The sequence below is a fragment of the Labrus mixtus genome, chromosome 16 (genome assembly GCF_963584025.1).
Source record: "Labrus mixtus chromosome 16, fLabMix1.1, whole genome shotgun sequence".
Taxonomy (NCBI): Eukaryota; Metazoa; Chordata; class Actinopteri; order Labriformes; family Labridae; genus Labrus; species Labrus mixtus.
The window spans coordinates 10704379-10721564 of NC_083627.1; the positions used below are offsets into that span (position 1 = coordinate 10704379).

Sequence of the window (17186 nt, forward strand, 5' to 3'; positions counted from 1 at the left end):
TTTCTAAAGCATTATTCACACTCAGAGCAAGTTATTTACAGGGTTAGAGGAACATTCAGAGCAATAAAAGAGAAATATGACAAATTAAGTTCAAAATAATTCAATGGATTCCTTCTCTCAGAGAGGATCCAAAGATTTACTGGAGTACATTAATCACTTAAGGCACATTCATTTAAGTGTAAAGGGCTAACGTTTGGACACACTTCCTCTCAGTTAAAGATTACAGGTACAGATTTGAAAAACAAAACAAAATGCGCTCCTACTCACAGAGACAGATTAAGACATCAAAATATATCTTTGTACAGTTACTTTGCACACCCGTCATATGTTGGCTGATTGTTATATTCTGTTCCTTTTACACGCTGATCTGACTCTGGAGTAATAACTGCGTCCATGTTCATATCTCAGGTTATTACATTCTATCCCAGGTGTTAGCTTTTTTGGGCCGGTACTCAGTACCTTTGACTCTCCTCGCCTGCAGATCTCAACGTGTTGGCCGTACGTCGCACCACAATGCAGATTGTAACAAAAGGGTGCCAGTGATGGAAAAGCCCCTGAAACGATTCTTAAACTGGACACTTCTGCATCAAGTCGTCATTTTGATCACCTGAGCCAGAGAAGTCACATTCACTTAGCGTACAGCTGTTCAGATGTTGTTATTTAAAGTGAGGCTCTAACCACAGAGCTAAACGTTGTGTGTTGGAGGTTTGATCATTGAGAACAACACGAGAGTTACACATCACTCTCTGTGATCGTCTTATTCATTAAACTATTTCAGCCTTTGTTGCCTCACAGAACACCAGAGTTGTATGCTATTTTAAAGAATTATTTGGGGGATTTTAATTCCTTTATTCTAGAGATAGGACAGTGGATAGAGTCAGAAACAGGGGAGAGAGAGAGTGGGGAATGACACACAGGAAGGTAGCCACAGGTTGGGTCGGATCTGAACCCGGGCTGATTGAAAGATTTTTATTAACATTAATAACCTCATTAAAAAGACAAAGAATTGTCACATTTTCAATATTCTGCCTGCAACTCATTTGGCTGGACAACAAAAATACTTTTGTCATTTTTCTCAGTTCTACACTCTGGCGAGGTCTTTTGCCTTTGTAGGGCAGCATAGCCTCCGTACACTAACCACTAGGCTACCGTCGCCCCACCTTTACGCTTGCCTGTGTGTATATAAAGCATTTCTTTATTCCTTTCTTTTCCATTGTTTCTTTATTTCTTTTACAACATTTTACATTTAACAGACAAAAATAGAAAATAAAAGAGTCATAATAATACGAGCAAGGAAAAGAAAAGAACATTATACTAACAGCTAAAGTAAAACCAACAGAACCCTGAAATAAATAAAAGTTCTTCCTTCAGTCACATTTCATGTAGCACTTTTGTTTTCGTCTCTGCATATGGCCAAGGCACATCAAGCTCTCCTGGGTGTAACCTACACCTTTTCGGTCTAAATGTTCTTCTTGCCTTCTCTTGAATGCACATGCCTTTGTAAATTTTTGTATTTTTATTCTACAATTTTTACACATTTCCTAATGGAAAACTGTAAATGTTGACCGAAATAAATTACTACTACTGCTAGTCAGAGGTCTATGAAGGCTTCTACGTTGTCATAAAGATGTCTCTTTTCTCCCTTTAGTTATACGTCCCCTGTTCCAGAGGTAAAGTGTCATTGAGGATTTGTTTGAACTGATTGAATGTTGGAGGTCTTTGCTGCTTTCAGTGGAGCAGGATGCATTTCTTTGCTTTATAAAATATGATAGAAATTCTCTTTGCAGATATGGGATCCAAAGTCCTGTCCAGTTCTGTGCTGATAAAGGTAAAGCACTGGTGTTGAAGCTCTGTAACCCTGACAGTCAGAGCGTGTACCGCCTTCCAGAAGTGTTTGAATTGTCTGCATTCCCAAAAAAAACATTGATATTGGTCCGGTTCAGTTCGGTTCTGTATGTATGCTACCCATTTATTGGCGTTTCCACCGTCAAAAATTGGGACTCCAAAATAAGGGCTCTGTACTTTCCTACTTTTTTGGTACCCTTCTGTTGGGGTGCCAAGCGTTTAACTTAATTAATAGCGGGCTTCGCTGTGATGTCACACTATTACAGAGCTGATGCAGCTTTCTCCATCTGGTTTACACTCTGCTTACCAAATAAGGGAACGCTGGCTCTGGAAACACAAGCAAGTTCAGGGTTTACCTCACCAAATTGTACCAAACTGTACTGAACCAAACCGGACCGCTTGTGTTTTACACCAATGACATTTAGAGGGTGAGTTAAGGTGCATTTGACTTAAACGAAGCGGGGTAAGGTACATCCATGTGCATACACTTTTGAATCTGTTGAATTAGTAAAGTAAAGACATTCTGACAAAAAGTGTCCCAGTGATCGTTACTAAAATCACATCTGGGATCTCTTCGCCATAAACTCTTGAGCCGTAAAGTGTTTCTTTGAAGAAAAATAAATCTCCTTTCAGTGGCAGGGAAACGTTTCATTCTGGATTCAGGATTTGACTTGACACACAGACAAAGACCAACCCAGGATTGAGAAAACAAACACTTTAATTTATTATTAAATGACATAAATAAAAACTCACAGTGAGCTCAAATACAAATACATAGTTATGTACAGGGTGTTGGATGCAGAAGGCACTTGTGTCTCTCGGTCCGATCGTGGGACATTTATTTCATTTGGGGAAAAAGGCACTTTTATACGGGGGGGGGGAAAAAACACTGGACGTTAATTTAAAATATTTACACACATATACATAATCATGTTAGCGGAACCTTTTTTTCATCATATGAATGCAGGAATAAGAAACAGAAGATATCAGGGATGTTTGGTTGGGTCTAAAGTCATTTTGATAAACAAGTTATGAAGGTGTGATGAGCATGTTGGGAACTACTAAGAGCAAAGAAAGAGTTCTGAGTGTGCAGATATTACAGAGTTTCATTTTCTCATGTCATATTGTCCAACATGGAGGGAGACGATTGTCTGTCAACTTCTTTCTTCAGTCTAACTTTACACCTTTTTAAAAATTGAGAGACTCTGGAATGGATAATCTGAGCTTTTTTCATAAACCCAAGGCAGGCAGGATCCTCACAGGCCTTGTGATGCCTCCAAATCTTCTTTTGAATATTTTATTTCTGTCTTTAGTCCTGCTCCTCGAGCCTCCACACGCCGCAGGGTTTCAGTTTTCTGCTCAGTAGCTCTGTGCCACAGGCGCCCAGGACGCGGTCAACCGGGCGATTGAGCTCTCGAACTGGGCATCGCCGACCCCGACCTCGCCCAGGCTGGGGTCATACATGGTGGAGGGCGAGGACACTGGCAGGGAGGAGGTCAGGCTGGTGTAGGAGGAGCCCCTCAGGAACTGGGAGGTCAGACCTCCGGGGATGGAGCCTGAGGCAGAGCCTGAAGGGGTGAGGGTGGTGCCGGAAACTGACCAAAGGCTGGGGTATTGACTGTGGACCAGAGGGAGGAGAGGGTTAAGTATTTGGGGAACTTTACAATATCCTCAGAGGTTTCAAAGATGATGACATCACCGCCATATTTTACCCACAAACTGCTTCTTACATACAGATAAAAGCAAATAAGAAATTTCATTTGCTTTCTATTTAAAGTGTGCAAGGTGAAGAAGCTTACCTGGAGTTAGAGGAGGAGTTGGTGGAGTGGGACAGAGTGCCCATGCCGGAGGAGTTGGGGATCTGAAGAGCAGACCAGCTGTCATGAGTGGGAAGAGCCCCTGAAGTGTTGTCCATGTAGTTGTCTGAAAAGTCAGGGGAAAACACCACAAATCAAACAACAATCCCCACATTTATTTTTATTCCTGTCGTGATCGCTTCAATATATCTGTAAATGTATGTTTTTAGGGGGGGGGGGGGGTCTTACTTGTGCTGGAGGCTCGGTGGGGGTAGTGGCCGGGGTACGGTGCCGCTCTGTGGCTCCTCAGGCTGGAGTAACGCTCGCAGTAGGAGCCGGAGGAGTGTCCCGGCGTGCTGCTGAACTGAGGAGGGCTGCTGCTGGGGCACATCGGAGCCTGGCCCGGGAGGAACCAACCTCCAACTGTGGAATCAAACGTAAAAAAATAAAATAAAATAAATCAGTCAGAAAACACATCAGGAGTTTTTATAATGCAATCTATAAGTAATTTAAGAATGCTTTGGTGCACATAAATGAAATGAAACTCACGCTGCGAGTAGCCGGACTGTTGGCTGTCGGCGCTGTGATCAGGGACGTCTTTGTGGTCACTTCTGTAAACATAAACAACGACGTTAATGCCTGTTACTATGAGCACGCTGACTTCATAAGTCAAAGACATATTTGGGGTTGAATCCCGTACCTTTCTTTGGCATCCAAGAAAGCCTTTGCAAAGGGGTTGTGCTTTATCTTCAGAGCGGTAATCTGTGTGGAGAACATTTCAGCTGTTAGCACTTATATCAAGACTCAAGACGAATCAGAGTTTAGAAAAAAAAAGGCCTCATGTAGAAATGGCCGTGTGATCCAGGCAACACTGACCTCTTCATTCTGGTAAGCAGTGACAGCGATGAACTGTGTTTCAGGGAACGACTGGCTGCTGATCATCTTCTGAATGCCTCCAACCTTCACGATGTGTATCCTTGGCTCGTATTTGTGCAGAGAATTCAGCATGATCTATGAAACAAAATACAGACAATGTTATTGTTTATCGTGGAAACAAACAGCAGGACTAATAGTCCACACAGTCAGTTAAGTGTTTTTTCCTCAGGTGAGGTAAAGATTTAGCATTACAGTGACATGAATCCACTCTTATACTATGAAAGTGAAAAACTATTGCTTTCTATTTTTTTTAGAAAATTTTCAAGAAATTCTACAGTTCCAAAATTTGCACAAAAAAAAGTTTTGATAATAACTGTCTATTTCACATCCCAGTCCTCGTTCTAATATTTATATCCACATAAGAATTGAGTGTCTTGAACCCTCACCTGTCCGCCTCCGTTCAGTTTATTGGAGAGTTTGACTTTGCTGAAGGAGACTGGCGCTTTCATCCAGTGCGCTCCGAAGTTGGGGGAGTCCGGGTGGATGTAGACGCAGCTGGGGCTCTGGGGCTCCGGTTTGCCGCCGGGGACCCACTCTCCATTCACGTATTTCCACCTGTTGTTGTCGGCGGCCACGAAGTCCAGCAGCACCGAGTACATGGCGTTGGGGTCGAGGCCGCTGACGCTGGCCCTGAGCACCGGAAACATCCTCCTGAAAAACATAAAAAGATAGGATTTGTTCAAAAAAAAAAAAAAGTTGTGTCTGTCGTTCTGGGACAAATATTGTTTTTGAACTTTATTTTAAAAAAAATGTTTTATGTTAATTAAACTTGAAGAACAAATTTCGTAACTAATTCTGTTACCTCGAGAGGCCTCTAAGGCCTCAGGAGCCGAACTTTTGACAAGGCACTTGTGTATTTGAGAGCTGCTCTATGTCAATATCAAACTAAGTTTAGAGCTTTTAAAACGAGACAATGAGATTCCAAAACAAAAAAAAGAGTATTTTGAAAATTCTTCTACTGAAAATCCTAGTGTAAGAGTGCGTAAAATATACCCGGCACTTTAGGGAAAGACTCGCTGCTGCTGCGGCTGCTTCTACGTTGGACTTACCTTCCAGTTTTGGTGACTATCATCTCGTTGGTTAACTCTTTAAACTTGTTCCATAAGTCTGCGTCGTCCAGCGTCAGTTTAATATCCCGCTCGGACGCGTCTCCCTTCTCGCTGCCCTTCTGGAACTCGCTCTCCACGGCGCTCAGGAGATGCTCCAGGCGCTGGTCGGGGTTGGAAGAAGTCATATTTCCAAGCTGTGTGGGTAGATCTAAAATCCAAGACGTTTAGTGCGCAGGGCTGACCGACTCTAGATAGCCCGAGTGATTCTGGTTACTCGACCCTGAGGCCTCATCATTTAAGGGCCCTCAGGGACCTCATGGGGATATGGGGGCGTGGTTTGCGCGTCTCGCTGCTCTTACGGGGTTTAGCGTCTGCAAACACCGCCCACCGCAGGCTGATTCCTCCTCATAATATAAAACAGGTCAACAATTCACAATACACGCATTTATTTATTATTTTAAAATCAATCTTCTCAAACCAAACTCCACTCACAGTTTTAACTATTTCTTCAAGATGTTCAAAGTCTGACTCTGCTGCTCAAACTGCAGCTGGAGTGAAAGTGTGTGCTTCATATAGTTTGATCCCTCAAAATCTAATAAATCTCTTGCAGTTTAAAGCGCCTACACATTCAGAGCTGCGTGTTCAAACAAAAGAAGGGAAGCGAGGGGATAGAGCTGTGCCTTTGAACTCAGTTGTATATTTGCAAATAGTGTTAATCTTTTGTTGTCTCAAATCCACATGGGAGAGGGCCTGTGTTTACTGAGGATGGGCCATTAGGCCAGACTCTGTGTTCCTGTTGTGCCAAAGTGTGGACGGCCCACAAGTGATGCCTGGATTTGCATAATGGGCCTGCAGGACTCTCTCGGAAGCTCTCTGATATTAAATATGTTGCCAGTTGGAGTCTGAGTGCTTAGCAATATCCTTCTTTCCTTTGAGCATTTACCTGAAAAACTTCAAAATGTGTTTCTTCTTTTTTTGATACATTTCAGAGAGAAGAGCACGTGACTGAAGAAATGAATTGCGTGTTAGAAAAATTAAAAGGAAATGTTCATGAACTTTATCAATGTAGTGGAAACCTGAAGCTGCTACAGGATGAAACACTTATTCTGGATTCCTGATCTCTTTATTCCCACTTCAGTACATTCCCTTAAATTCTGTCCTTCAGTGAAATTTACAGAAAATGTTTTTCAGCGTTTTCCTTCTGATCTACTTTACAATTCTACTCCATCACATGTCAGAAGGATATAACTACGACTATGCAGACTTAAGAAAAGAAACTATTGTTGGGATATTGTAATTTAACAAATTGAATTTTTTATTTATTAATGTCATGTTCTCATTTTCTCTCTCAAATTCGATATCTTCACATTTTAATCAATAAATACACTGCACAAGAAAACTTACAATGAAGCCCAATTTTATTTGCCAGTTTGGGTAGAAAATATTTATGATAAGGGACACAAATGATACAAGACATTGCTCACCACAAGGAAAAAACTCGTGTTTAATGATCTAAAAGCAGAACTGAGATAATTCTGCAGATTCCATCCTCAAAGCTTTGATGAGTTTATTTTTAAGGGACACTTACACTGGTTGAAGTTTCCACCTCAATCTATGAATGCAGAGATTATATAAATGGAAAGTGATTAAAAAAAAAAAAAAACTGAAGGAGAAGCATGAGGACAGTTTTTCAACTTCTGATAACTCGTGTATATTTTTGCTTTTTTTGCTTTTTTATTTACATACTTGGTCATGGAGTTTTTATTACTATTAATACTAGACAGTGATTTCTGTCACTTTTTGTTTCTGCTCGTCAGTGTTCGAAAGTGACCCAAAAAAAAACATGTCAAAAATGTATTAAGTTCAATTAAATTGCAACTCAGATTAAAAAGGAATGCCTTTAAAATGCTGTTTATTAATGCGTTTAATAAACGTCATATATAATATGATTCACTTTAACATTACTCTTATCTTTTCTACATATTTTCTTTTTTACTCTCCTATGAAAAATATGCTGAGTGTTTTAAAAGCCACCTTTCAAAAGAGAATTATTGGAACATTAAGAAAAGGACTTCTTTTATTAATGAACATGATTTTAAACTTTAGGATTCTCCCACACTACTCTTTTCAGTGTAAGAAAACCAGAAGATTCTAGCTTTGTTATGACACAGTTTTCAGTCAATCAAATGTGGTGTTTTTTTTGGGTTTTTTTTTTTACAGTTTAGGTTTTATAACTTTCCCCGTTGTAAAGAAAAAAAGGTGAAACTTGAGTTGATCTGAAATAAAAAATCTAACCTAGACGCTCACGACTTTGACTGACCTGAGACAATAAACACAAATCTGTAACGGAGTGATGTTTTACAAAGTGAACTTAAAGGACATCATGTGAATACTTTTTACCCCTGCATGCTCACACTTAAAGACTATTTTAAACCTAATACAACTTACAAATGTTTTGCACTTTTAGAGAACTCCTCAAAAAACATGTGGTTGGGAGTTAAATGTGCACATTTGCGGTCATGATTTTGACACTGGGTAAGCTTGTTTGTAAAAGATTTAAGTATTTGAAGTACCTGATAAATCTCTGGAGGCTTGGTGACAACATCCTTCATTGTGTAAATAATGGATGGATGATGTGATAACTGAGTTAAGAGTTTTAAAATGTTGAAACATCTTTGACTAAAGTAGACAGTAACAGGCTCTCTTGCTGAACTCCTTCTACCTGACTTACAGTATTCATTCTAACGCTCACATTGTCCCATCGTGCCGCCCTTTACAGATCTGAGCCTTGTTGTTTTGTTGTGTTGTTCCTGCCGCCTGAGCCTCTTCTGTCTGTGATGTACTTGGAATTGAGTGAGGGCTTTGGAGCGCGACTCCACTTTACTACACCACTTCCTCCAGCTCTACAGAGGCCATAAATGTAAAGAGGTCCTCTCACACCTTTCCATCCCGTATCATTCAGCGGCCTCTTCCTTTTTTTCCCCCCCCCTCTCTTAACTTTTTTTTTTTCTTTAATTTTGGAGACAGAGAGTGTTAAAAAGCGGCTGCATACAGGAGCTGACCCCCCCCCCCCCCCCCCCCCCCCCCCTCCTCCCCCTGCAGATCAGAGCAGGGCCTCCAGGCTGAGCCCTGACAGGACGCTGCATCATCACTCTAAAATAAGATTTAATTTGATAAGTCAGAGATGAGTCGTCCTTAGCTGCGGCAACAAAAACACTCCAGTTGGCCGTACTCCAGCGCTGTGTGTTGTGGATGGTCAGGTGTTGCCTGGAGAGAAAAATATTAAAGCTCAAAACATCCTCGCAGTTTGATTGACAGGCCGAGTCCAAACTGAGCAGAAGGAGGAGCATCTACCATCCCGAACGGTGAGCGAATGTCTGCTCTCAAATATAAAGTTTACATGAAAATCCAGCAAAGGTTTCCCACAGGTTTTCTTCTCCCTCATGCACACACACACACACACACACACACTCACACTACTGCTGCTGCTGCTACTGCTGCTGCCGGCGAGCTGAGGGTTAAGCGCTTGCAGGCTGCGCTCTGGCATGGGCACACACTCACCTAGGTGAGAAATATTGCAGAGGTCTGGTGCTTCACAAAGGGACAGTTATAACGATGCATATTTTCCAGAGGACTCTGCTGCCCTAAATGAGTAAACACAGCGAGGCGGATGAGTCAGGCCTGGGAAGAAAAAACACTCCTGCACACACACACACAGAAGAAGAGGACAGGTACACACACACACACACACACACACACACACACACACACACACAGAAGAAGAGGACAGGTACACACACACACACACACACACACACACACACACACACACCACACAGAAGAAGAGGACAGGTACACACACACACACACACACAGAAGAAGAAGACAGGTACACACACACACACACACACACACACACACACACACACACACACACACACACACACAGAAGAAGAAGACAGGTACACACACACACACACACACACACACACACACAGAAGAAGAAGACAGGTACACACACACACACACACACACACACACACATAGAAGAAGAAGACAGGTACACACACACACACACACACACACACACACACATAGAAGAAGAAGACCGGTACACACACACACACACACACACACACACACACACACACACACACACACACACACACACACACACACATTATGATATAAGGTTGTTACTGGATAAACAACAAATAAATGAACACTCATATCTTTCTGATAGAAGGAAGCATAAAGGTTTATATTAAACATCTCCCTTTGATTTATAGATATATGACTTAAAATAAAAAGGTTCCTTCACTCCTCTCTTTTTAAAAGTTGTATTGCGTCTTATTTAGTCTCACAGCGGAGGAAGTACTAATGGAATGAAGTACTTTGATTATTAGAGACGTGGGGTACCTGCATTCTTCACAAATACAATACAAATAGGATGTTCTGTCACACAGCAATGAATTAGTGTGAACTGTGTTGCTTTAACTCTAGCGTGTGCAGCTGTATAGCCTTTTGTTGTTGTTGTTGTTTCCATCCTCATATTCGTTCTCCTGTTTTGTCTTTATGTCACTTGTTATGTTTGTCATGTTATTGCATCACTTTAATAAAAAAAAAGAGTATTTACTGGAACCGAGGCGGCTTTACATTTATTAAAACAGATAAAAAAACACATCTGAAAAGGTTGCTTTACACACCATTATATTTATCTGTATCAATAAGAGTGTCATCAGTCCAACCACCTGATCAATAACGTAACCATAGCAACTCCTGCACTTATACCACATGCCAAATAAGGCTGTAGCAGCCTATTTCTTAATATATATGACATGGTTCAAGGTTGCATTTTATTAAGTAGGCATTAAGCTTTTCAGAAGAGGAATTGTGTTCATCTCTATTTTAACAGTTTTTATAGTCTTACTTTAGTAAAACTAAAAACACATCTCCACATGTGAAAGTTCAAAATCACAGCATGGACGGAAGAATGAACGAAAAAGAAAGAAAGGTTTAACTCGTGACCGTCGTAATCACTGTTGTATTATAGTTAATAAATACATTGGTATGTTGTATTGTTGTTACTGATACAAAAAACATTTAAATAAGTTTGGATAAGAGCGTAATGAATGATGTTCTTTATTCAGTTATCTTCATCTGTGAAGTACCAAAGATCTCAGGATGATAAAGTAGAGCAATATCTGGATTTTGTAGGGTACACGTGAGATGTGGAATAAGTAGAAATATACAAATTTAGTGAGGTAGAATTGTACTAACGTGGTCGAGAAAATGTCTGACCTACAATTACCTAACAGAGATTCATTTCTAGTGTGTTACTGTGTCTTTAAATAAAGACGTTCTTGTTGTTTTGTGTGCATGTAAAGACAGAAAGAGCGAGCAAGTGACACAAGCAGCAGCCTCAACTTCCTCTCAGCCCCTTTAGTGAAGAGAGAGGAGTCACCAACACACACACACACACACACACACACACACACACACACACCGGCCCAGCCCTCCCTGATGTGGATTGGGCCCTGAGCTTCGTCTGTCACTTTTGCGTTTCCACTTCAAGTTCAGGAAATCTAAACTTTCCTCTTCTAATCACCCGTCCCTTTGAAAGGGATAAAAAGAATTAGTGGGGACAGTAATTGCCCCCCTCTCGGCCCCCGCCCTCATCTAGGTGCCCTACAGTAGACCTTGGGACCTTTGGCATGCTAATGACAGGAGGCTCAGCTTTGACACTACAGAGAGCGAGCCGGCAGAGACTGGAGGAGGAGAGGAGGAATCAAGATGTGTCCTTTTAGCAAACCTAGTAAGGAATTAGAAAACAGCTTTTATCTTTGAAGAATGTTTTAAGGGTTTATATCTGAACCAAGACAGTAAATTCAATTAATAAAGGTTGAAACATTTACAAAAAAAGTATGATTCATGAAGATGTATATTTTTTTAATTCTTCATTTAAACCCCTTATTATCTTTTTTATTTAAACATCCAACATCTGCATGCCCAATATTTCATATATTGTATCACCACCTGTCTTAAACCTCTTTATTTGTTCCTCCCTGTAAACAAACAGAGTCAGCCGGGTTTGATTTATCTGGGATGAGGTTCCATTTCTTTCATGTAAAAGTCCTCAAAATCCTTCATTTTTTAAAATGAGCAATCAGCCAACCATTGGGTGATATGTTCAATATTTGATATATGGAGAATTTGTAATTTTTTTTAGAAACATTAACTTTAATTTCATTTAATAATAAAGCACAACAGGGCTCGTTCACTGTCACAATGACTGGAATGTGGATACCTTTAAATAGATTTTCTTTAAATGGAAGAACAAAATGACTGGATTGAGTTTAATCAACTCCGAAGAAACAGTCCAAAAAATTGTTATCCAAATCTAAATATGTTTTTTTAAATGTTTCTAAACCACTCAAAAGATCTTTCATGTATAATTTACACTCAACATGTACTTTATTGTATCGCTTTCTTCAAACTTCTTCCTTAAAGAGAGCAGCAGTAGCACCAGCAGGTCACACTCGTTTCTATTCTACCTGAAACAGAAGGAGCTGCATTTAAAACTGCAGTTTTCTTACTTCACTTCAAAATTCATTAAAAGTCTTAACGACTTGGAAATTGTGTTTTTGCTCACAGGAATGTTTTGCAAATTTTGGATATCTTACACCTACAATATATGCACTGCCTTTATCATCAAAATACTTTCCTGTGGCGGAACATTTTTCTATTTTCTTCTTGTGAACTCGGACTCAGTGTAACTTTTACTGCCAATAAATTGCATGCACAGATATATGAGAAAGTACCCAAAGGTTGTTTTTTACCATTTTGTTCTGTATATGAGATAACAGCAGCTGATGTTCGAGATTTAAATTAAACAATTAGAAGCAAGAGATGCTCATTTCTCCTACGAATTCTTTGATGATTTATCCAAATGAGAAAAAATGCCCGACTAATCTGGATTCAGTATGAGGACATGTGTGCAATTTCCCTCACAGCTTTTCCTCCTAAACAAATCAACAGCAGAACATCTCAGATTTTCTTTACTAATTCAAAGATTAGTTCTGCAAAAATGACCAGAAAAACACAGGATTGAGTCCTGCTTCCTCCTCCTGTGTAGATACAGAGGGCTTGTACTTCACACACATTTTCTCTCTTGCGACTTTTTTATTCTTTATTTTTTTGGCTGTTTTCTCTATTTTTTCCACTGCGCTCTGTGCTGCTGTCCTGATGTAAATATGAGCAGCTGAGGTCAGCAGACACCAGTGTGTGAGAAAACACAGTTAAATCTCCCTGCAGCAGCCCCCAGCTGTGTGCACATGCACACGTGCGCGCACACACACACACACACACACACACACACACACGTATCAACTGTAAAGCCTGTGGAGTGAGATCACACTTCATCCCCTCCTGACGTGCAGAGGGATGGACTCAGGCCGGGAACCTGTGACGGACATTAACAAATATGAGCAGATATTAATCATGGGTTTGGGGTTTGGACGATCAGAACCGGGCCCCGCTGTCTGCTGGAGAAGACTTTTTATAACCAACTCAGTCTCCCTCTCTCTCTCTCTCTCTCTCTCTGTCTCTCTGCTCTGACCTGGGACAGTGAGGTTTTTAGTGGGAGGTTTGAATGGGCAGGGGGGAGATCAAAAGGAGCGAGGCCAGTTTCCACTGACAAACAGTAAGTGTTAAAGACAGAGGATTAATGATAGGTGCAGCCAGGGAACATTATTTACCCAGAGTCAGAGGACGTGTGACTTCAGAGCTCATCACCCGCTTCCTCTGCCGCCACTTCCTCTCTCTATAAATGCACAATTAAAATGAGATGTTCACACAGCCCAGTGTCACCTTCAGATGCATGACCAATCAGCTTTTGGCATCACACTCATCACATAAACAAGCAGTGATTCGTCGGGTTAACAGCAGCACCCTGAAGATGTCAGTGATGAAGAATACACTGATAAAAAATAAAGCACTTGTTTTTTTTTACTACAGGTGCAGCTCTGAGAACTTAAACGCCATTGAAGCCACAATCCAGGAATTTTCTGTCTCTACCAGTGGTTGTCAAGCTAAGGGTTGGGGACCCCAGAAGGATCACATGATAGATCTGTTGGGACTAAGATGTTTAACAGAAAAAGGAGAGAATTATAAAGCATATTCTTTTGTTCTGCCCTCTAATAAAGGGCCAATTTACTTTTCAAAAAATGTAAAAAAGGGAAAAGAAATGAAATAAATGTTGTTGAAAAATGATTGCCATTGGATATTTGAACTTAAGGTTACTGCATACTTTTGACTAAGTTCAGAACAATCTATATAGTGTCCTCAGTGTGTATTTTAAATGGTTGAGAATAAATAAAAAGCTTGTTAACTCATCTGAAATGAAGTCTCCTTGTACAGTTAAGACCTGCTCTGTAGGTATTCATATCTAATTTCATTTCAATATATAAGATTTACTTGTTAATTACTTTTAAACATGCTGTCTGTCCTCTAAAGATGTTTTAATGCACTGAACAAGACCCTTATTGCTCTTACAGTTAACAAATCGTTTTAGTTACAGCTATATATAAAATCACACCAACATGTAAAAAAAACAGGAATAGAATATAAGAAAAAAGAAAAAACATTTTAACATATCTACAGAACTGCACAATATAAAAACATATGACAATACACTGTAGACAATAAAAGGTAAAAGATATATCATGCAGGAGGTCCACATTACACTTGTGGACTGTAAGTGACTTACAAACACGTTGTGATGTCTTTAAATGTTGCTGTGCTTTCCCCCGTTATAGAACCTTAACTCTATTTAAGGAGAAAAATTATCAAGCAAACTCTGCACCCACAGAGTGTGAAGCTCAAATTTGATTTTAAGGGCCAGTTTTCAAACTTTGGGTTTTTTAGCACCATTGGTATGCAGCCATGTGTTTATCTGTCACTAGCTTCACTGCTACCTTCAAAATAAAAGTGCAATTTTGTATTTCTCAAGGAAATAAAAAACTAAGCCAAGAAGAGATCTGCTGGTCAGGGCGCCGACAGCAAAGCGGTTAAGTTGTGCGTCCCATGTACAGAGGCAATAGTCCTCATTGCAGCAGCCGAGGGTTCTGGTCCGGCCTTGGCCTTTTTTTTACATCTCATCCCCCACTCTCTACTCCTAACATTTCCTGTCAGTCTTCAGCTGTCTTATCCACATAAAGGTAAGAAGCACCCAAAATACAACTTTAAAAAAAAGAAGAGACGGGCCGATTACACATAGTATCATGATATTATTATAATCTTAGTCAGCATAAACTGGAATGGTATGCATGTCTTTTTCAGTTCTTCCAGGAGCACAGTGATGCTTCATTCATGCCCCCTTTTATTTTGTATTTATTCTTGAGCATAGATTTGGCAAAATGGTGCTTATGTCTTTTCCTGATTTAGTTGAAATGACCCTTTAAGCCCCCTTTATTAAACGCTTTTCCCAGAAACCACATATCTTCACTGAGCATTCATTTCCTGCTCCACTGGGAGGAAGTACCACTGCGGGCCGACGGGTGCCCCATAGAGCCGGCCTGCGTCTGCCTGCAGAGTCTGGGGGCCAGGCAGGACTATAGGAAGGGGGGGGGGGGGGACGCTGCACCGTAAACTGGAGGGGGGTAAACAAAGGGGCTGGGCTGCTTTTACTGCCTTCCCACGCCAGGCAGCAGCAGCAGCTGACTGGAAAGTGTCACCTGAAATATGCCGAGTTGCCCCCCTCCACCAGCAGACAGCCAATCTGAATGCAGGCCCAGAGACCCAGGTGTACAAACAGCAAACAAGGAGCAACATCAAAGGCTCTCATTAAAAGACAATAGAAGAAGCCCTCCTCCTCATCTCCTCTGAACACCCCCCTGAAAAAAAGTCCTGCCAGGGATTTAGCCACAACACACACAGCCTCTCCCAGCTGCACTGCCCCCTTCTGACCAGTGTGGCAGTGTGAGGAAAACATTATCATCGAGGGCAACCCATCAGCATGAATAAAATATCCTGAATCAGTAATAACGGGACAAGGTCATAACAGGAGTTAGGAAAAGTTGGAACTCTGTAAGTAAATATGTTACTTTTCTTGCAAAGTTGAAATTCTGACATTTTCATGTCAATAAATGTATTGTTGTGTGTGTGTGTTCGCACGTGTGTGTGTGTGTGTGTGTGTGTGTGTGTGTGTGTGTGTGTGTGTGTGTGTGTGTGTGTGTGTGTGTGTGTGTGTGTATCCAAAGTCTGATTTATGTAATCATCAAAAAAACAGTTCCTTGAAGCCCAAAAACACACACTTATATTTTTAGTTTAAGTCAACCCCTCATGCACCGTCAGACTTATTCACCAGAACCTCAAATACATGTATTTATCTGCTTTTGAAATGAGTTCCCTATCACATGCACTTTTTAATACTGTTCAAGTAATTTAGATTAAAATTAAAGTTTGCATAAGTGAGATTAAAAATATTGCACATCAGTATTTACCCTGTCCTTGATAAAGGGGCTCTTTAAGTGGTTTGAATTGTTTTAACCAACATATCACTTTTGACACATAAAGGTTGTTTGTTCCTACTCTTCAAAACACCCTCGGAGCATTTACTAAACGATTACCCTACTGACTATTAAAACTTAACACCAGGTTTTAACTGTAAAAATATTAAACGTTTTCTTTTGAAAAAAAATGTAATCCTTTCCAAATTTTCAGGGTGAGCTGCATGAGTGAACTCAAACTGCCAATTTGTTATCACCCTGACTCTACCTGGACTTTTTTCCTGCCTGCTCCCTTCTGAGTGAAGCTGGGATGAGCAGATGTGTCAACACAGATGTGCAACTGGTGCAATCTTTGTGCGTGTAATGAAGCAGGTTCACACTCTTCTCCGCTCATCAGTATTTTCTTTTCTGCTCATTCATTTGTGCTGTGAATACATCCATTTTCACGCAGCATTGATGTAAAGGCAACAAAACTTTCTTTTGCAGTGTCAGACTCGACCGTCATCTTGAATTTCTGCAGCTCCTCTTCTACTTCAAATTTTTCCCAATGAGAACCTGTCCAACTGGAAAACTCGACACTGTGAGGGACGATGTGTGCTCACGTCACGATACAGAAATATTTAAAGTAAATATTTTACCAACACCTAAACAGTCATGTTTGTGTCGTGCACTGTGTAAAGTATTAAGGTACAGTTACTTTTTATTGTGGTCAGGGCTTCTGTGGGCTTCTATCAATTATTATACAGTGTGAGAAAACCTTTAAATACTTGTTAAATTGTCATGTCATGCTGTATTGTCAGGTTGAGTTCAAATTGATGTAAAAAGTTGCACACATATTGAGACTGATGTCTGCCCACATTGGTAAAAGTAAAAAATTGTTAATCTCTCTTCAGATTGGAGAAAAAGAAGCCTGAGCCAACTCACACACTCAAAAATCCTTTTCCAAAATGATCGTAACTTTCAGTATTGTGTGTTATTTATTTAAGCAGTAGATTGGACATGAACTTATATTTTGAAGAATATGGAATTCCTTTTTTCTCTTTCGCTATTTT

The 17186-nt window shown here is 40.4% G+C and overlaps 1 protein-coding gene across 1 annotated transcript; it reads right to left on the reverse strand.

Moving 5' to 3' along the window:
• Positions 1–2511: 2511 nt before the first annotated feature.
• On the reverse strand, positions 2512–5881 carry tbxta (T-box transcription factor Ta). The gene is made up of 8 exons (XM_061059348.1): positions 5627–5881; positions 4964–5228; positions 4518–4652; positions 4342–4403; positions 4191–4252; positions 3891–4064; positions 3645–3768; positions 2512–3463 (listed from the first exon to the last, which is right to left on the reverse strand). Exons 1-8 carry the CDS (start codon positions 5809–5811, stop codon positions 3205–3207), a joined length of 1266 nt encoding a protein of 421 aa, XP_060915331.1. The 5' UTR covers positions 5812–5881; the 3' UTR covers positions 2512–3204.
• Positions 5882–17186: the final 11305 nt, after the last annotated feature.

Bases quoted from the DNA above. Each gene is read 5' to 3' on its own strand.
- tbxta (XM_061059348.1), bottom strand. From the start codon at position 5,811: ATGACTTCTTCCAACCCCGACCAGCGCCTGGAGCATCTCCTGAGCGCC. The intron at 4,653-4,963 runs GTGAGGGTTCAA...TTTGTTTCATAG, and splicing joins AACTGAACGGAGGCGGACAG to ATCATGCTGAATTCTCTGCA. The intron at 4,253-4,341 runs GTACGGGATTCA...TTATGTTTACAG, and splicing joins TTCTTGGATGCCAAAGAAAG to AAGTGACCACAAAGACGTCC.